Source organism: Metopolophium dirhodum, chromosome 1 (genome assembly GCF_019925205.1).
Source record: "Metopolophium dirhodum isolate CAU chromosome 1, ASM1992520v1, whole genome shotgun sequence".
NCBI lineage: Eukaryota > Metazoa > Arthropoda > Insecta > Hemiptera > Aphididae > Metopolophium > Metopolophium dirhodum.
Window position 1 is genome coordinate 48,965,003 of NC_083560.1, and position 22,312 is coordinate 48,987,314.

At 30.0% G+C, this 22,312-nt stretch overlaps 1 protein-coding gene across 1 annotated transcript; it reads right to left on the reverse strand.

The window, feature by feature from the left end:
- Positions 1–2,010: 2,010 nt before the first annotated feature.
- On the reverse strand, positions 2,011–10,073 carry LOC132944197 (U3 small nucleolar RNA-associated protein 6 homolog). Its single transcript, XM_061013425.1, has 10 exons — positions 9,912–10,073; positions 9,715–9,841; positions 8,955–9,107; positions 5,579–5,946; positions 5,381–5,518; positions 5,098–5,320; positions 4,801–5,031; positions 2,347–2,629; positions 2,117–2,267; positions 2,011–2,047 (listed from the first exon to the last, which is right to left on the reverse strand). The coding sequence occupies exons 1-10, from the start codon at positions 10,010–10,012 to the stop codon at positions 2,011–2,013; spliced, it is 1,812 nt and encodes a 603-aa protein (XP_060869408.1). The 5' UTR covers positions 10,013–10,073.
- Between the last annotated feature and the right edge of the window lie 12,239 nt (positions 10,074–22,312).

The window sequence follows — 22,312 nt, forward strand, 5'->3', positions numbered from 1 at the left end:
TACGCCAAATCCATCATGTATACCATGAGGTATTATTGCATACCAGAAATACCATTGTAATTGTGGCAACCGTCAAAATAGGGGTATTTACTAACTTTTAGTAAGCAGGTATATGTATAATTGTATTGTCAGGAAAGCTTAATAAGTTAGTCAGAGCGCGAGTAAAAGATCTTGTAAAAAAAATTGTTGGTAGTTATACGTACCTACCGATACTCAATTCACCGAGAGGGCACGCCGATTCTGCGCATCCCTCCGCGTCACCATGCTATCAAAATCGGTTCCCCAATGACAGGGTGTTGTGTGGGGAATCAGTTTTCGTCGGTAAGCGGCGTGGTCTCTCGCTGAACAGAGCATATAATATTAGTTTTCTTTATCAAGACATTATCTTATCTGATATTATAATTGACGAATAAAAAATCGAATAAGAAAATGAGAGATTTTTTTGTTTCCTAAAAAGTAGTGATTTTGACTTATTCCCTTTTACCCACGCATCGTCCAAATTAAATTTAGTAATTGGTTTACTGTTAATCTTCAATAAAAACATCTTTCACCATATGCTATATGTTAGTATTACTTAATAATCTAGTTTTATAATTTAAGCTATACATAATAATAATAATAATAAAAATAATAAAAATAATAAACTATGAAGTAGGTACAATAATAGGTAGACCTATAAGTGTATAACTATTAAATAAACTACTAATAATGGTATAGGTACAATAAAACTGTTAGTTAAAGTTTTTTTATCACACACGAATAATTTAATAATAATATAAATAGATACATATAATAAAGAATGTGATATTTTATTTTTGATGAAGTATAAAATAGGTATACATAATAAATTCTCACTACCTATTCAAAACCGGTGCAGTATAATCTTTGTCGTATAACATGGTGTATCGGAAAAGGTGCGTACAAAACAAACATTTTAAGTGAAGCTGACATTTTCAACATTTTAACGCATAACTGCGGCAATGCGGCATTAAGAATACACAAACAGCATAAATGCACAATTTCTTTATTTGTATTTGATTAACACTCTATTCTAGATTCTGTACAAATTTGTATGAACTTATAATGTGTCCACCAAAAGAACACCCTACATCCCAACAAAAATCTGTTCTTCATCCTCACGCGACACTGCCATGGTGGCAGGTTTCGATCGCAAGGTGTCGAGTGTGGATGCGCTGAATTGACGTGTTCCCTAGCTGTACAGAGTAGGTATAGCCGTATAGGTACTTATTATTTTTAAATATATTTTTTTTTGTCGCCAATAGATGATCTCCGGGCGGAGACACTAGTTTGAATACAAATTATTGAAAAACACCGTGGCACTTCAAAATAACAAAATATAATGAACATAAAATACTTTTTATTTTATTGTCAGTGTTTTAAAACCCAAACTCAATACATTAATACTGGAAATTATTCTAGAAAATTTTTTTTATTTCCTTCTAAACTTTATTTTAAGATTGGTGACATAAAAAAAGATTTATTATGGTATTATAAGTAGTTGTTATGTCTTACTGCCTTAGAGTAATAAAAAGTTACAATACATTATTCTTATTAAGTTCTCTAATTAGCTACAAACCATATTTTTATTAATGATACGTGTTAAAAACTAGCAAAGAATGAGTACCTGTACATTAAGGTAGCAGTGTTTAAAATAATAAAGTTATACGATTATCTTACAATAAAGTCTAAGAAGTTAGAAAGCTAGTTTAATAACTTGGTTACTTGAAAATGTATTTTAAACGCCTGTTCGTCTGTGTAACCAATTTAATAATTTAATAATATAACATTAAAACCCACCCATCACATTACAAAAGTAAATTTAAAAAAAATTGTATTTACGTTGTTAATTGAATAATTTACAAAAATGAAAAATATGGGATGCACAAAAATATCTTAGTAAAGAACACTAGTTTACTACCTACTATACAACTACGAGGGCTTATACTTGAAATGGAAAAGTTCAGTTAAGTAAGTAGATAATATTATAGTTCATCCTTCATCTTCAATGTGTATTACATCATTTTCTCTAAAAAGGGGGTTAAATTAAGTGTATAATTAACATAAAATGTGATATGAATAATATCATAATACTAACTGATATTGTGCATCGAGTTTGTATTTCATCTCTGTTAATTCTGCCTTTAAACTTGGATTTTCTAAAAGGTTCATTCCTGCGTCAAAAATCATACCTACTAATGATGGGACTCCGTACATATACTCAAATTTTATGCAATCGCACCATAACTCTATAAGGATTAATTTAAAACTATTATTTATTTAAATATATTAATTAGGTACCTATTGAAGAGATCAAAAATTCCTTACCAACGTCTGCGTGTCCAAATAAATTGCAGGTTTCACTGTATAATGTTCTCATATACTTAATATGTTTGCTTTTTTTAGAAATTATACTCAATTTTTCAAATTGTATCATTCTTTTATACAAATCGTAACATTTTGGCTTTAGACATTTTAAGGCGTTGAAAATTTTACGTCCACTCGCTAAGTCACGTGTTAGAACGTACCATTCTAAATATGCAGGTCGGAATCTTAAATTAATTACTTCAACATTCACAATGAATGAGGATTTATTGTAAAAATCTTCGATCTAAAAGCAAATAAAAAAAAACTGTAAAAGAATATTACAATGTTACTTCAATTTAATATTGAACGGGACCTTTTTAAATTCTAATTATTTGTGTTAAAATATCGTTTTATTTGGAAGTACCTACTACCTACAATTTAGTATAAAATATAAATCACCTAACCTAGACTATATATAGAGAATGACTTATGTAGATATTATAATACAAATTATATATTCGTTTAAATATAAAAGTAAGTTGTTTTAATTTGCAATAAAAAAAGCAAAACTATAAACACAAAAATCTACTTTTCAGTTAACAATTTTATATCGTTGTACCTATAAGTATTGACTGTGGTATAACCAGTTTTTATCTGACTGATTGGGTGCAATAACTATCTTATAGAATATAGGATATTAGGCATACAAAACCTTAGGTACCATAGATAGGTACTTGGGCGAGACCATGTTCAACTAAATCATAGGTACCTTATCGGCCGATTCACTTTTCGACCAAAATTTTCCAACAAGTTTAATATTTACTTTATTTTAGACATTTAGAAATAGTTACTTAATACGTATATTAAAGCATATATAATTGTTGACATTGATTATTTTATAAATAATAATTAGATACATAAATAGAAACATTACAGACAACTTAATAATTTTCTAAATTATGTATAAAATAAAGTAGGTTCCAACCTACCTATAAATATGGACAAAATATGAGCATGCCTATAATATAACTGTAGGTAGATATATTGATCAAATAATTTTTGACAAAAAATATATATTATTATTATTAACTAACTGAATTAACCGGCGTTGCCCGGAAAAAAAATTCTGATGATTCAACTCCTTTTGGGTGTAACACTCTGTGGAAACAATGTCTTTTGAAGTGTAAATAATATTATATTTTAATGTATACCTAGCCATCTCGGCGTTGTCCGTGAGATTCGCAGCAGTGTCATCAGGTCGGCGGACTACCTGCGGTAGATCGCGGACCCCGTGTGGTTTGTAGGTACGTAAGTGTATAATTTAACTCTTAAGTATCAAAGTTATACTAAGTTTGTCGTTTTTACTTAATTCAATCTACATTCGTATGTATAGATGTAGAATAAATATAAAAATAAGAAAAAAAACAATGTAAAAGCAATGCAAAATGTTGGTCCACCGAAACCGTGGTTAGAATTAAAGACATTATCTATACTAATTTAAAATTTGTTTTTATCTAATATATCTTTTATTTGAGATACAATTCGGATGTAACTACGTATGTATCTTTTAAAAAATTTAGATGGAATTTTGGCAGGAAGACGCAATTTACTACATATACAGCCTGAAAAACTGTCTTAAAATGTATTAATCTATACATATAAAAATGAATGTTTGTCCGTCTGTGTGTGTGTGCTTTATGCCTTTATGAATTCCTAAACACGGCTTTACCGATTTTGATGACATTTTTTGTGTGTGTTTTAGTGGTTCCTGGGACGATTTAGATTCACAAATGGAACCGGTAGGTCCAACCGAGGGAGGTGCTCAAACGGGGATTTTGAGATTTACGGTGGAAATTTTTGTTTATAAATGGTTGTAATTGGTTATAGGAGAAATAATTAGTAGAAATTGGTATTTATTATTTTACTGATTGCCAATGGTTAAGTGGGCAGATCAGTTGCAAGCATGCATTAAATCGAATTTTCACACATTGTCCGCGATCTGACTACGTCAGATTGCCTACAGGGGAATATAAGTTGCAACCAAAAGGAGTTGAACAATCACAATTATTTTTAAAGTTGTAATTTTTTATAAGCAACGACCAGCTATATTATGTGTCTTTATAAAAATTCTATCAAATTCCAATGTTTTAAATACATCGGAGAAAAAATCTGTTTTATTTTATTTTACTCATTTCTACAATTTGATCTAGTTGGTCCTATAACTATAAAAAATATGTTTTTCTTAATTATTAAAAAATGGTAATATTAATGAAACACAATCGAGTGAATTTGTTATTAAAATAACAATATAGAAGTATAAGCATTTTCTAAACACACTATTTCAAAAATATTTTCGTTCTAATAAATATTACTAAATATTATTATTATTGTAGGGTTAAAGTAGGTAGGTACAAGTACTTCAAGTTCATAATTATATAAATATATACATATAGTTTACGTATGTACCATATATACCATTTCCTCGTCAGAGCTTAAGGCGCATAACTCCATAACTTCCCATAAGGGCAAAGCTTTGTCTTTAAGTATATCAACACAGTCCAACAAAACTTTCATTGCTCTTCTCATACAATCATGGTGTAAATAATATTCAAACAACTTTGTCCACATCTCAAAGTTATCGTTTGAAATATTCAGTCCTCTCCTTAGTATCGCTACCTCAGCGTCTCCGCCATTATTACGTTCTACCTACATAAATAAATAAATACATAATATGTCATTTAAATATAAATTTCAAATTAGATTTCGCATTACCCAAAAAAGAAAATGTCTAGGTTGTTTCATAGAATTAGTGGAATATGCTAGAGCAAATGTTCGATCAATACTTTTCTTCATAAAGTCTTGAGTGACTTGATCGTCGCTATCAATTAAACTATATATATCTAAGATATCATCCAAAAACAAATCCCATAAATTTTGTTTGCTTTTAGGAGATAAACTCTCTGTTAAAGCTTTATTATAAGTATTGATATAGTTCCTAGAAACTAAATATTTTAGTACCAAATAATACAATTATTTTAATAATATATAATCTAACCTTATAGAAATGTGTTGTCTCATGCTCTGAATTTTATGTAAAATGTCTGTATCGTAGTTGTAAACAAACCCATTTAAATGGATTTTAGCTAATTTTTGCCACATGAGCTCATTTCTTCTATATTTATTCACCATATCTCTATAAAGTTGATCATCAAAACACTGACAATTTTTAACGTAATAATGTGTCTATATGTACCTGATTACAATACTCTGTAATTGTGTCATTTTTATGTGTTCGTCTAAAGCTGTATCCACCAGATCAAAATGTAGATCAAAATCACCTTCGAAGTGCTGAATAATATTGTTATATTTTGTTAAAGTTGCTAGAAGAGAAGTGTCACCTGTTTGGTTTAAATTTTTAACTTCTATCCAAAAATCTTCAACATATAATTTTTTTAAATCTTCATGAAATTTTATTCCAAATGAAATATATCGCCTGGCAGATTCTATGTCGTTACAATCAGTAAAAGCATGATGTGCGCCTGTTATGTATATCTCTGAATCACTATGAAATGAATCCATTATATCATCCAATACAATTTTGTAGTTTTTAGTTAATCTTTTCTGAAATTATAAATATTTGATAGTTGTAAATTAATAGTGAATATTATGTTTTAATATTATTTAATTGATAACCGGTATAGTAAATTTTATGTAATTAGGTATCATATAAGGAAAGTTAGCTAATCTAATTAGGTAAATACTGCAACAATTTAATAACTATTTCACAATTATTTACTATGTATATTTAGTTTTAAGGATGGGGGGGGAATCTTATTCTTATAGACCTGAACCATCTATTGATTCTTCTAAGGCCTAATTGAACCTAATATATGGTAAAAATCGTATATATAATATATAATCCGGAGATTTGGTCTCAAGGAATTTTGATCGTCCAAGCTATTAAACCATACTCGACTTAATTTGAGCTTTATAGACTCTTTCCTACTTATGACCCAAAAAAATTATATAATAAATAAAAACATATTATATATTTTCCAAAAAAAAAGTTCTCACGTACATCAAGCGCTTTATGACATGTGCATGTACGTATGGGTGCGGAAGTTACGCGTTTTGAAAGTGTGCAAACACATTAATGATAACTAAATAATTGATTTTCTTTTCAAATGTAATTTTATAAGTCAATACTTAATAATAACTAATAAGTATGAAAGTCCTCAACTATTCTCCCTACTTTTCCTAATACTATTTCTACACAATAATACAATGACATGCAATATAGGCAATACAGTTAATATTTTATATTATATTATATACTGATAAATAATAGAATTAAGATAAATATATATATATCCCACTCTCGTAATAATATGGTATGTTCTTAAACAAAAAACCGGAAAACCATAAGAAGTAGGTAATACATTGGAATTATTCTAAATTTTTCAAAATTTACAGCTTTTATGTTTAATGTTATTAGGTAGGTTATAACATAATATCGATTGAGTTGCATAAAAATAAAAAACAAAATTAATTAAGTAAAGAAACTGTATGGTGATTTCTCAGTTCACCGATTAGAATTCACGTTGTTTAATAAAATTATTTATTTTTACACATAGAAAATATCTGGTATAATAAAAATAAATATTATGTAATATAATAATTTTATTAGGTGTGTGGTTTGGATATAACTACATTTAAATTGTTCAATATTGCACCACCGCCACAATTATCCACACGTTTATACTTTATAGTTTATAGTATTCGTTGTCTCAACGTTTACGGTATATTCTGTGAATACTATAATTTACTATTCACTTCAAGTAAGTCCAGATTTTTTTCTGACTTAATTTTAATCCATCCCATAACGGTTAAAATATTAAATCTATTAAATTACATTATATAATATGTCGCACAATCATATGTTCCGTACAGTACCTAATGACCAAGTTTGATAACTTGAGTTCACAGATTTCGATACTATTATAGTTATATTGCTAGGTATACCAAGAAGTACAAATCCCATATAAAATCATCGTTGTAGCCGTTGTCAGTGAATTAGGTATTTTTAAAAACCATTAAAAACTGAATTTTTGTTCGACAAATTGAGTGTCAGCAAACTAACCATAAACCACAACTATAAGATCAAATTAGAAAAAAAATCTTTTTTTGTAAATAACGTAATATTAATTTTATAAATTATAATTAGGGAACGGATTTTAATTTAGTATAAAATTAAAAATATTTAAATATATATTTGTTTATTACTTAATAAATATTTATTTATAAATGTATAATATTTAAATATTTAAATTGAAAATAACATAGAATTATTAAATAATTAATTAAAAAATATCAAAAAATTAAAAATCTATTCTGAATCATCATAGTCTTCATGTGGGAAACAGTTAGAAACAACATAAAGCTTGAAATTTTCAAATGTAAAGTGGCGGCGGTTCGGTCTTAACATTGCTTTGTAACGGCTGAATGACCTATCCACATCAACGGACGTGACAGGTGCATATTTCATACACATTATTTCTTTTGGAGTGTATTCAATTTCTGAATAATTGTTATTTGGAGTTTTGTTTAATAGTATGTCTCTTATTGACATTACAGTATTAAAACCTGTGTTTTTTACCAATACATTTTTTAATTTTTAATTGGTCAAAACTCCAATTTCTCCAGGAACCCGTTCTAATTGCTTTATGGCATTATCAACTATTTCTAAGCTCTCCGTTAGTGGCATTTTAGAAGTTTCTAATTTTGAAATAGTATCAACCAAAAATCCAAAATTAGTCGAAATAAATGCTAAATTGTTTTGCAAATTTTTACTGTCTATGAGCTCAACAGTTTTTTTTATTTCCATTGCAGCTTCGGGATCTAAATTTAAGACAACATTTCTAATCTTTTCAAAGTTATTTGAATAATATAATACAGCTGATAACCACGTACACCATCGAGTTATAATAGGCTCGGGAGGTAGAGTTAAATCCAGGTACATATCTTTAAATGTTTGTACACGACTTGGCGCTTTTTAAAATATTTATTTTACGTTGTAAATTAACGAATCAACGAATCAACTTCTGAAAATTGAAATCTAATTGTTTAAGCTATACGATGAAAACCATGTACTAGACAATTTAAATGTATTATTCTTGGATAAAATGTGTACAACACTTTTCCCGCCTTACACATATACGGCGCGGCGTCCGTTAAAAATAAAAGTACATTATTGTGTATTATTCGGCCACAAAACACCCATTGCATTATTAAATAATTGACATATAGTTTTGTGGTTTATTTGTAAAATAATTGAAATATACACGGAAATTCTATAATATTACATAACTTATGTATTTATTTGTAAAAAAATTTAATTATTCTAAAATATTTAAAAATATTCAAAATAAAATTAGCATAAGATAACTTGAAATTAAATAAAACGTATACATATATCGAAAACTTCCGGTGCTATTATTACATAAAAATATTTATTTAAATTATAATCCGTTCCCTAATTATAATCAATCAATTGAAAATAAAAAAAAACATTTGTATTAACTATACGATTATACAATAAGCGTTATAATCTAAAATGTATTTTTACTTACATTTTCCAAACCAAATTGAATATATTTTGAAACCAAATTAACATCATATTTGAACGTCTTAAACAGTTCAATGTACATATCGTGTATCCGATTAGATAAAATAGATTTAATTTTTGAGTTAAATTCTCCAGTGTAAGCTTCCCGCATTACTTGCTGCACATAAAAAAAATTGTAATATTATGTTATTTTTATCTGCTGTAGGTATTTTCTTTAGTCTATACTACAAACTTATATAAATGTATTTATTTATTAGTTAATATATTATATTCTAGCTTTCTGAAAATGTATAAAATATAAATAATCAAATTCTTAATACAAGTATTACAAATTCAGCATAATTTGCACTATCACTGTATTAAAATTTCCATTTGCTACTTGGTATTTGTAAGTTTAGTAAAGTTCAATAGGAATTTTAACTACTGTTCTTAATAGGTAGGAGAAAAACTTGTTACGCTGTTGTAAGTATTCTGTAGCCCAGTGGCACCGAAGTGTTTAAAATATACTATGACCTCATACATCGAGCACCCCCCCCCCCCCCCCCCCCCATCAACTCCCCCCTTTTTAAGTTACCCATTTTGGCTGGTCAACCTTTTGCCTTTCTTTTTAGAAAACTGAAAAGATGCCACTGAAATTAGGTTATTGGCGTCACTGCTGTTGCCCAGTTATTATTTTTGGGAACCATTTATAAGCAAACAATAATGATACTCTATTTACACACATTACATAATAATTACAGTGGAACTCTATAATACGAGCTTACTTTAATTTTCTGTTCACATGTATTTAATATCATCGATTCGAGTGTTATTTGCACCAATAATTCCTCTCTTGTGGCTTTTCCGTTCAAAATATTCTGGTTAAATGATTTACGGTTGTCAGTGAACTCCCTGTTAGACAACAAATAATTACATTTACATCGATAATGTAATATGTAATCTAAATTTTATCGTGGCTTACGTAAATTCTTCAGCGGTCATAATTTCGTGGGTGATTAGAAAATATTTTTCGTCGTCTATATGTCCCAGTGACATGGCCCCAGAACCACTGGCCGTTTCCATCGTAAATTAATAAAATGATCACGTTCAAACAGGAAGTACGTCGTCGACGTGAAATTCACGTAAGACTGGCAAAGTTCCCTGCAAACATCGATCGGCAAAAAATCTCTCGCAAAAGGAGAAACACAACAGTTGACGCGAGTGTTTCGAAATGCCGACTGACGTAACTGATGGAAGACCGGCCCAGCGACCCACTCGGTCCAATAAGTCGCGGGTATCCGTTCGCGGTCGATCGGCAAAAACACATGGAAGAGAAAATCGACGCGAACAGCGATATTACGGCCGTAGAATTCAAAACTGTACGAGCGTGTGTTATCAATTTTTTATGCGATGTCTGATAAGGATGATCCATAATCCATAAGTATGTATGCATTTTCAGTATGCGTTCATTTGCACGGACTTAGCTTTTGAAATAGGCTTTTATGTATTGTAGGGGCCCACACCGGAACAAAAATCACCGGCGATAACGCAGCGGTACAACACCGCTGCGGGAAACTGCTACATGCTACAATTTTACCGCCACCGCGAAGAGATTTAGGTATACCTAACAACTATTCAGATTAACAAGGGCCAATATCCTGATCAAAACGTTCCGATTAAGATGAACTTGAGGGAATTGAACATTTTATCATACAGCCACTTAGGTAGGTACTCAGAACAATGGTCGTAGATATTATTTATTAGTGGATTATTATAGGTATTAGCATTTGGTCGTTTGTGCTCTGCATAATAGAACTTTTAATGTACATTGGAATTAGTTTATTAGAATTTGTTTTATTAAACCATCTAATATATATTAATTTGTTCATAGCAGTGGCAGATCAAGAACATTTGACGCCCAAGACTGATAAAAAGTGGCGCCACTAGATATAATATGTGATGTCACCTATATCCCATTTCACAGTACAAAAAATAATATGATTACTATTATCAAAATGGTATATTTTATAAGTTTAATATCCTTATTATATTTACAAAATTTTTCATATTTAAATAAAATTCAAAAATTCTTACTTATTAGTGAATATAATATTTAAAATATACATGCATATATTAATGCACGTATTTTAATATTTTAAAAACGTATTTCTCCAGCTCTTTTCGCAACCAACATGTTTATAGTAATTGATTTGTCGTGAAATTGTATACTCTAATTTTCTATAAGACATATTCAAACATAATATAATAACATAATAGTAGTTTGAAAGTACATTACAACACAGTATACAATAATTGAACTGTAACTAAATGGTGAATGCATAGGTAATATTGTCTTTTATACAATTAAAAATATAAAAAATTCGTATTTTTAATTCAAATTGGGCTTTTACATTATTTTCTAATTAACATCAGATTTATAAAAAAAAAAAATGCGGAAATCCAATGTTCCCATTTCCCACTCCACTAAAATCGATACTGAGTGTATGTGTCATAATATATAAAAGTAAATAGTGTGTCATATTATAAGATTGGTATGATTTTCTGCATTATATTGATAGGCGTAATTTCACTTAATATTGTAGTTTCAGCTACATAAAAAAATTGTTGTCAGTGAGCTATTAATTCACCCAGCAGTTAGGTATATTATCTACCTAATCGATCACTATACTCTCGTACTTATTGAAAACATTTTATTCATTTGCATCTTTTATTTTTTTTATCAAGATGCCGCTATCCGTATACTTCTATAGAATTCTACTAGAATATTTAATTTATGGATAGTACTATAGACTATAGTCGTGCTAGTCGCTTCAGGTAAAAACAATTTAATCGAACCATTGACTAGGTGTGGACAGAAGGCAATCGCCTTCGTATTATGGTTTTGTAGCCCCTTTAAGGTCTTTAAGCCTCCCTTTGAAGGCCAGAAGTATAAAAATGACTGGTTGGCCTGTAACCCATCTAGTCCGACTCTTTATTAAAAATGCTTAAGATGCTAAATTATTTTATGCACGGCCTAAAAAATGTTTGGTCTTATCAATTACAAAATATTGCATTCGAAAAACGAATCTGTGTACATGGAGTTGGTCTGCTTGCTAATATAACTAATTATATTTTATTATATAGGTATTTGTATTGCTATTAGAGTAATTTATTTTACTTGGTATTAGTAATACGGTAATTCGAATTAATTTTTTCAAAAACATTGCATTTTTTTAAAATATGGTATATGTATTTTATATCAAAATATATAATTGTTATTACCTTTTGAGTTAACTCAACTAACCGTAGAACGGTGTGAATAAACTTATGTTAAAAACAGGTAAGTAATAGTTTAAAATGAATATTAACTTTTTAAAAAGGCTATTATGAATAGAAAAATAAAATGTTGTATACGTAAACTTTTCAAGGCCCCGTGATTAATATTTTTGAATTACAAGGGATATGAGAATATAACTAAAACTGTTATTCTTCGTTTAAATATCCCGTCAAAAATCAAACTTCAAAATAAGTCAATATCAATAAAATTGTGCCTATATTTTTTTAGATTTTTAGGTTTCAGTAAGAGCAATACACATTATTATGAGCAACACATATTGCACATGTGAGCAGCACACACATAATATATAACTTGTATAAAATTGTCAAGCTTTTTGACCGAGCCTAAAAATGTTCGGCGTTTTGGGAATTTTCATTAACTTTTAAAACTATTTTTTTATCGATAAATTGGATGTCATTATTAAACTGAGCATAGAACATAAACTATGAGTGGCTTTTTGGTTGTTGAATTTATTTTAGGTATATACCTAAAAATGACTATTTGGCCGGTCGTTGTTTTTCCCCAACATAAAATTATACTTAAGTGTAAAGTACCTAAATATTTAAATGACACCACTGTGATACTCGGGGCTTTGCTGACTCAGCAACATTTCACCGTCCTTTGTGTCCTGTGTGTCACTCGTTCGCCCAATCCAAAGGATCGTATAAATGGCGGCAGCGCACCCCCTCCGTTCCTCCAGTTCACGCCCGGCCACCATAACACATCTGGCCTTTAACTGGAAATGCTTGGTATGGGTAGTGACCACGCTGCGTGGGGTAAGTTCAAATGACGCAATATAACATTCGTTTCTTTATACCTATGTTGTCTGATCTCGTCGTTAAAATGCCAATCCTTGTTACCTGGCAACGGCGGTATTGATCCGTTTCACAAGCTTTCAGCGACGCCGATCGTTACTGGTTATGCCCCATGAGTGTGCGTGTTGGTATGTCAAACAACCGCCTTTAAGTTCAATGACATCTGGATTGTTCCTCTCCCGCCCAAGGCGTCCGTTATAGGCTGAATGGTACGCCGGTCGTCAAGCCATCTACTGGTATAATGTATGTTATCACAATGGTGGCGTCTGGCACGGAGAGTAAAATATATTTTTATATTAAGTAGAAGTCTGGAGTTTTTCAGCTGTCCAAGAGTGTGGGCTGGTATTAGTATAGATACAGTAAAGCATATAGTATATTACGTATAATATACAGTATAACAGTAGTAGGGGCGACTGCGATGTGACAGCAAAAAAATAACATTTACCTACGTACCTAATTGGTTTTATCACTAAAATTACATATTTATATTATTTAAACGGCTGAACGTTACGAACGAATTGTTCAGGTCAATATAATAATATAACGATTTCGGACACGGGTTTCGTTATCAAAATACTAATTGCGGATTGTGGATATCAAGTTAGTTCAACCTTGCGATGCGAGTTGCGTCTTGCAAAAGAAAATTCTAAATTACTAAATATGTTTTTTTATAAAACATACACTGTCATCATGTATAGTGAATGTTTTTTTTATAAATATATTGTCAATTATTTTTGTCACAACATTTTTTTTATTTAGCTCGTATAAATGTTAATATATTAATTTCACCACTTGAATATTGCATCATTTAATTGTATGCCTCCTTTTCAACAGTATTTTTTGCTTAAAATTTCAAAAGCTCACAATCTTAATGCATGATTATAATAACGTCAATCTTATTATATATTATACTAATCATCGATATCTAACACGATCTTTATATCAAAAATAATGTTTGAACATTTGTCCACAAACAGTATTAATTGTGTCCGCAATTCGTATGTCACCTCATAGGCGTGCACAGACTTTGTCCGCAGGGGGCCCCTTAAAAATGTCTGTAACAAAGATTCTTGTACTAATGACTACCGTAAAAAGGGGTGACTTTGGACAACACCATGTTTTTTTTAGTTATCTTATAATTTTAGTATACACGTTTAATAAAAGTTGAAAACTGATACTCTACGTTAATATTTATTATAACCTCCAAAGAAAATAATATTTATTGATGACATAATGATGTCATAGTACATGTTATGGAGGTAAATACAAAATATTATATTTTTGTATTTTTAAATTATATAACTACATTGATTACTGTAGCACAACAGCAAATAGAAATATTTGATTGCGGTTTTCGGTTACCTAGGTATACCCGTTAATTTGTCTGTGTTAATTGGTAATTGCATTGATTTTATAATATTCTATAAAATCAATGGAAATTTGTATCTATATGTGCAAATTTTTAAGTAAAAATTGATCTCACACTGTACTGTTAAATCGTCTTAATTATTACCAAACGTAGGTGACTTCGGACAACACATTAACTATGCCCAGATCATATGTCAACAATGTAGGTGGTCGTCCGTATAAAAGAATTATAATCCTAATGTTACTTAAAATTTCGTTGATGGTGTTAGTTATAAAAAAATGACAACTCAATAAGTAAAAACAGAAAAGTAAAAAATAAATTTTAAGTTGACATGTTTATAGAAAAGTAAATAATTATTTTTTTAGAATATTTAATAAATTATGTTGTATTTGCGATAAATGTATGGGGTTTTTTTATTTCAATTCAATACATTTTTTTTTTAAATATCTATATTGTCCGAAGTCACCCATTGTAATTATAACATCAGTTGTTAATGAAATCTAATAAGTACGTGTCCAAAGTCACCCCAATTTACGGGTCACAAAATTCAACTTTTAAAAAAAGTGTGAACTTTAATGACTAATGATTATTCTTCTGCTATATGATCTTCTTTTCACTCATTACAACAGTATTTTAGTATTTTAGTTAGGTATAATATGTAAAAGTTTAATGTAGATATACTAAATAAGAATATTCTGTTTTTTTTAGAACTAAAAAAACAGAATATTTTAACTAACCTTTGTGGTATGGTACCCCCCCTCCACCATGCGCACGCCTATGTGTCACCTTTTGAGGTTTCGTCCGCAACTCATATAGTTTTTATTACTCTGTCCGCAATTAAGAAACATGGATTTGAACAACGGATAGATCAAAATAATATAGGAACCTATACTATAAAGTGGTCGGCATTATTCGACGATGAATTTTTCAAGTATAATTAGAAATCATAGTATCAATATGCACTTAATTCTACAATATTAAAATAAATCATAATATAACTATTTATTATTTCACGTAATGAGAAAACCATATAGTTGTTTTCGAATTGAAGCTTTATTTTTCATATTCTAGAAACTGGAAAGATTCTACGATTTCGTACAAATGCACGTTTTACTTCGATCTAGTTGTCGTACACTATTATAGGACTTACATCAAAAAATGATGTAAATAATGTCTCCGTTACAGTGAATAATGCCATAGTAATAGTGATATGTATAAAAAAGCAAGTCTATTGATATATTGGCATCAATAGATAATAGTAAACTGTAAACGTAAAGTAAAATTTACTTTATTTAATAACTCTGCAAAACGAATCGTTTTATATTATAATCGTTTTATTCTTAAGTTATAACAAAATTGATTAAGCCAATTGACATATTGGTATCAATAGTAATAAAAATTGTAAAGTTAATAATTATTTTGCAAAATTTTATAAAATATCTTTTTTTAATAGGAAATTGGGTTATTGAATTATATTATGGATCAATTATTTTAATATTTGACTATTTACTGACTATTAATTGACATAATATTCATTTTATTTCATACCTATCTTTTATTATTGTAAACAATTATTTACTATTTATAAGTGTATACTATTTATGATGCATTTTAATGAAAATATAAATTTTAGATATTTTATTTTATTAATTATACGTTATTTTGTGAACCAATTTGTTTGGACGCAATCGGTACACTAATATTTGGGATAAAATTCGGACCTACTCGGCTACACTACTACCTATATATGAGAGAAATACAGGTATAGGTATACAACGTTTATAAAAGTAATATTAGTATATTACAGTTTCGCCGCGTTATTACTCGTTTTTATATAATTATCTACCAAAATATTTTAATTTATGCAAATTTTATTATGTTATAAATTAGTTATTCATTATTTGTTAACTGAAAAAATGTTTTGAAAAATACAAGAAAATAAAAAACATTCTAAATGAATGCTTATTGTCTAAACTACAAAATAACTGGCCAAGCAAAAATTATATTATCCCCACCATTGAATCTATATTCCCCCGTTGTTCCAGCTGGCAACTGCAGGCGCAACAGCTCTAGTACAAAAACATATTGTAGTGTATGTGACTATTGGACGACAGTAGAAATAGTTTTTCTATTAATACTTTACACTGAAACGAAAATGTGACGACCACAATTATTTTGGTTTCCATTCACTGTCGCTCATTGGTCGCTCAAGGGATTGATAGGATAACAATTCTAATTAGCATACATTTAAAAAGTACGAGAAGTACATTCTTAACTACCGTCGCCTACGCATTCACAATTTTAAATAGGCAGTCGTTGATATGGGATTATTCTTGCATTTTGACAGCAATTGTCGCTGAATATCAAATTATTCACAAAACGCACTTAACCACGAGACCACTATATTTTTGATGAAACCCAAACGGTCCCCATCCATATTGTTTGTTGGTTCCTAAACGGCTCCGCTATTCGACAATAAAAATTCTTTCTAATTTTCTTTGTTTTGAAAATGTGTTTGTGATTTTTTTAATTGTATAGGTATAATTAAATAAATCACAAACACATTTTTAACTTTACCTCTTTTGAGACAATCCTCGCTATGTGTAAAATATGAAGGAATTTTTGTTTTAAAAAACGAAAGATGTTTAGGTATGGGCGGTATTTTTACAACGAAAGCAGTTTGGAAATTTACCTTTTTGTTAAACAGGAGGCAAATAGGCAATAAAATCACTACGAATAGCTCAAAACGCTTCAAGTAATTTGTATGAATGTATATATTATATTAATAAATTATGAAACTTGAAGATGACATTTACAATCTCATAATAAAATGTCAGCAGGCATTAACTTAGGTACGCCTTATTTTTGTCACAGGAGAGTGGATTGCAATAGTTTCCATGGGTACATTGATCTTTCATTGGCGCGTGCGTACTATATTGAGGTATATATATGTTGGATGGCGAGAACTGGAAGGGCGGGTTCACGAAATCACGAACCGTGCGATTTATCTTAAAAACAAATTTATATGCACATGCATAAACCATAGTGATTCGTTTGGTTAATAATAATTATATGATACAAAATGCAAATACCAATAATATAATACACTTATACACACAATCAAAACATCCCGTCTGTGGCCTGTTGGCTGTTCCTCAATTATGTTTCCCAATTATGTTCCCCAATGTGCTATTTCCAGAGTTATATTATAATTTATAATAATAAATTACAATGTGTAATATTCAAGTATACCCGTATTAAAATCATTATTTTCTAAGTACCAGATGACAAATAACTGTATAACACTATTAACACTATACTTTAAAATAATGAATTAATATAATATATACATGCTCATAGATCACTTAAAAATTTAAATACCGTGTAAAACCAACGAGAGAACACAGATAATGTTCTTACATACAGGTTTGAGAATAGGTCAATTCACTCTAATATCAATATATATCAAAACTAACAGCACACTATTGAAACTAGTGAACGAAAATTTGCTTAATCATACGTGTGTTAGACGGAGACAACATAATATTCGGGTGCGACGTCCTCGTAAATTAGAATATAGTATTCAACAGGTCTTAAACTATTGGAGGACATGATAGGTATTTAAATACTTAATAACACTGTTTATTACTTCAGTCATTACTGTAATTGACGGTAACAGCTGGCATTAGGCACATGCAGATTAAATGTTGTAATTTATGTCTATTATATAGTGCATTGGAAAACGTACTGAAAATATTTATTATTTTATTCATTTATAGAACTGTTAATAGAACAATTATAGAACTCAAAAATCATTTTTAGGTTTGTTAGGTATTGTGTTTTATTTTTATAGGTACTGAATACTCGTATAGTCATATATACTGATTCATCTATATTGACAATTCCTACTAAGCACTCCTCTATTAGTCCGAACAGTGACGGTATATTTAAGTATTTACTCTGATACATTATTGAGATTAAAATGTACATAGAATTTTAAATATATTTTTTAATGGTTTCGGCGTTTTTCATATACCTACGCTATATTATATTTACTATGTAATATTATTAATTATTACAAGAATATACTTAATATTAGGTCGTTAAGTTGTTATAAGCTTGTTTAGGAATTATTACACACCGCAAAAAATATTTTTGATATGTCAGAAAAAAATATATATATTGTCCACTAAGTTGTAAATGACCAAGTATATTATACCATTTTACCTCTTTTGATACAAACTAATGCATATTTTTATCGGCCATAATCACGAGTGATTAGGTGAGCATTGAAAATTCAATTAAGTACTTAAATACCACTTACCAGCCATTAACGATAATATCGAATGACTGATTCTTTTTTATACCTAATTTGTTAATATGGAGAGCGTTGAATTACAAGTAAACGATAGTCCATAACTGATAAAATATGTTGTGTATGACACAACAACGAAAGAACATTACCATCAAACAATACATTTAACCCTTCCCTGTTTTTCAAATTCTAAAACGCAGTGCCATAAAAGGCTACCGGTATTATAGACTATAGCATAGACATATAAGACATAGATATGTTTGTGGCCGACAAAAAATTCTCATTTACAAAACATAATTTTTCGTCGATCGCAATAATTATTCTAGTCACGGTGATCATTAATATTACAACAATTTGTTGCGCGACGAAACTTGTATTGATTATAACGAAGGCATTAGGCCATTGGACAATAAATTATGTTTCATTGGAGCGGGCAACAGCGCAACGCAAACAAAAATCCATAAAGCGAATGCGAAACGCGATACGGCGATAGGCGCCGCCGGGCTAGCGGAAATACGGAACCCGAGGAAAAGCATTGTTCTCTCTTGCTCAAACGCGGCCAACCGATGCGTTTTCTCCCTCTCTCACTCTCTCTCTCTCTCTCTCACGCGTTTTACTATTATTATTACTAATATTATGCTCTGCCTGGGTGTCCGCCTGCCGCTATCGTCATCGGTGCGCGCCGGTTAAAGGACGCAACGTTGCCGTATCGTGGCACCGCTCCGAGTCTGCAACGTTGCCGTTCACCGGTCGCGGTAGTTTTCTGGGGTCGACACATAATGGTCGTGCGACACGCATGCGTCATAATAATTAAAGAGCGGAGGCCGCGGGACGCAAAATTGCGTTTTACATTTTTGTTTCTGCTACTTTCACCTAGACCTAAAAACCTACAAAACTTTCATTATTTCGTTTTTGTTCACATTCCATCGATAAATTCATTCCCTCCACTTGCCACCACCATATTTCCACACACCACTACCGGCATAGTGATTTCAAAATTTCATCGAATTTCCATATTATTTTCTTCTAGACGTCGACCTATATATGGTCACACCTATTAGAAATTCACTGGACTAAACCGGTCGCGGTGTGAAAAATAATGCATCGGCATATCATTTACATGGTTCATTGTCCCGGTGCGGAATAATGTGGGATAATTTTAAACCGGTCTAGTTTAGTGAATTTCTAGACGGCGAACTGAGTCACTGTCTAGTCTACAATGATAGCGGAAAGGGGGGGGGGGGGTGAAGAAAATAACACGAAAGAATAGGAAAAGGCTCGCTATGTACCTATAATACAGTGTAGGTACATCGACTGTATATCCATTGCTCTATGCGTCTACATAATTCTCTACTCTCTAGACTCTAGGACTCTGATGATCTTTTCGGCACTAATAATGCATATTATGACAGCCAATATTTTATTAATAAAAATGTAGTATCATTTCCAAAACAGTTCATGTAAAATCCACGAATCCATCTCTTGATACTCTAATTAGTAATTTGCACTAGCTACCTATTCTCCAAGTTGCCAATAGTCGGGCCACGGTCTCTTCGTCCGTCAAAAAATATTAACCCGGGAACGGAACAATGAAGGAATTAGGGAATCTAGTTATAAGGCTTCGGAACTCGTTGCACTTAAACAGTACTAATAAATTATAAACTATTATAATTATAATTTAATAAATAAATTATATACATAACTTATGGGCTTAAAAAGTACCTACAAAATGTATTATGTTCTTATTTTTTTTTCTCACAATTTTCATTAATACATTTTACGGAGGGTAGAGGCGATGAATATCTGACAAAATGACCATTGTTTCTTACTGTTTAATTCATTTTGGTAGACAATGAATAGCTTACATAATAATATTAAGAAATATGAACTATATGAGCATAGACATTATAGTATTATACTATACTAGAACTAGACGGAGCATGACTGTAGTTGCAGAGGTCTAACTTGAGTGTGCTAATTTTGGTGTATAACATTATCTAGGCTCTCTAGTAACTATTTAGTATAAATATGTCTATGGACTATGACTTTGAGAAAAATAATAATTATACAACACAAATTCGTCTACACCATAGATATTAAAGAATAGATAGGCCATTTGTCTTTATCCTACGGGAACGAAGATGAATCCATTTGGAGGTTATAGAAGTCTTAACACAAATAGATTTATATATAATATTATTGTATATAATCACAGATATTTATAGTAAATTTATAGTAAATTTCAAAATAAATGATGTAGAGAAGATATACCTACAATAGAGAATAAAATATATTATCAGTTAAAATAATAATACTTATAAATTATTAATATAATAATTATTTATTTTAGCTCGAAGATGCCATTTGCTCAATTATTGGAAAAACTAAAATACAAAAAAATGTATTATTTTTAATATTAAATGAGCAATAGTTGATCCCAGGTTAAACCGCAGAATTCGGCCGGTAAAACCAATGGGTTAAGCGTAATCGAAGTGTAATCCACTATTGTAATATGGCGGCCATAAAGTTGTTAAAATATAATTCTTATATAATAAAACTATTTTTAATTGTACCCAATTAAATAGAATAACGACTTAAAAATAATTCTTATTTGGTAAATATTTTTTATTTTGAAGTAATAGTATCAAAAACGACAAAAATGTATAAAATTTTTAATATTTTACATTTAAAACAATGTATTCACAATATAAAAACCGGCCTTTGGGCGAATAGTGGTGCTACCTGTACGAGACATTTGTACTACTAAACTGCCGAGAAAATTTGCGATCATAATATGTACAAGTGGATGGTGTCACCTTATCTTCTCTACCTCGTTTATACTCCTATATATATATAATATATATGTATATATAAGTATATTTACATTGTTATCAAGTGAACATCGTTTTTAATGGTAAAATAAAATAGTAACTAAATGTAAAATGATTTATATAAAATATTTTTTATTTTTTAAAAACAACAGGTTTAGAAATAATTAAATACAATACATGATAAATCATAATTTATCTTATGTACCATATAAAATAGTATACAATTGCCCCCGACCTTAATGCTTCAATTCATGGTCGGAGCTCGCTATCTAGTACTATATGGATATTTGTGTTTATAATTTATGATACGACTTCTGCCAGATTGGGAGGTAATAATAAAAACCGCCTTTCTCTCTTCCCCATTCCGGCACACTTCTCTCTATTTAATTTATGGCCTATCCTAAGGTGGATTTATAAATCCATATTGGCCTATCCAGTATCCATTCCTTAATATCCATTATGGTCTACACTGGATTGCGATATCACGTTATCTTATCACTATTCATAATAGTGTTATCTTATAATATATGTAGATATCACGGACTAAGATATAATGGACTGGAAATGACAAGGTGGGTGGGTTACGGGGGACAGCCCGCAAAAGAACAATTGGATCATCGCAGGAAAAATTTTTTTGTGATCCATGATGTCAAAAATATCCACCAGAGTGAGTCACGTCTAATCCCTATCATCTTATCATTGATAATAATCACGAT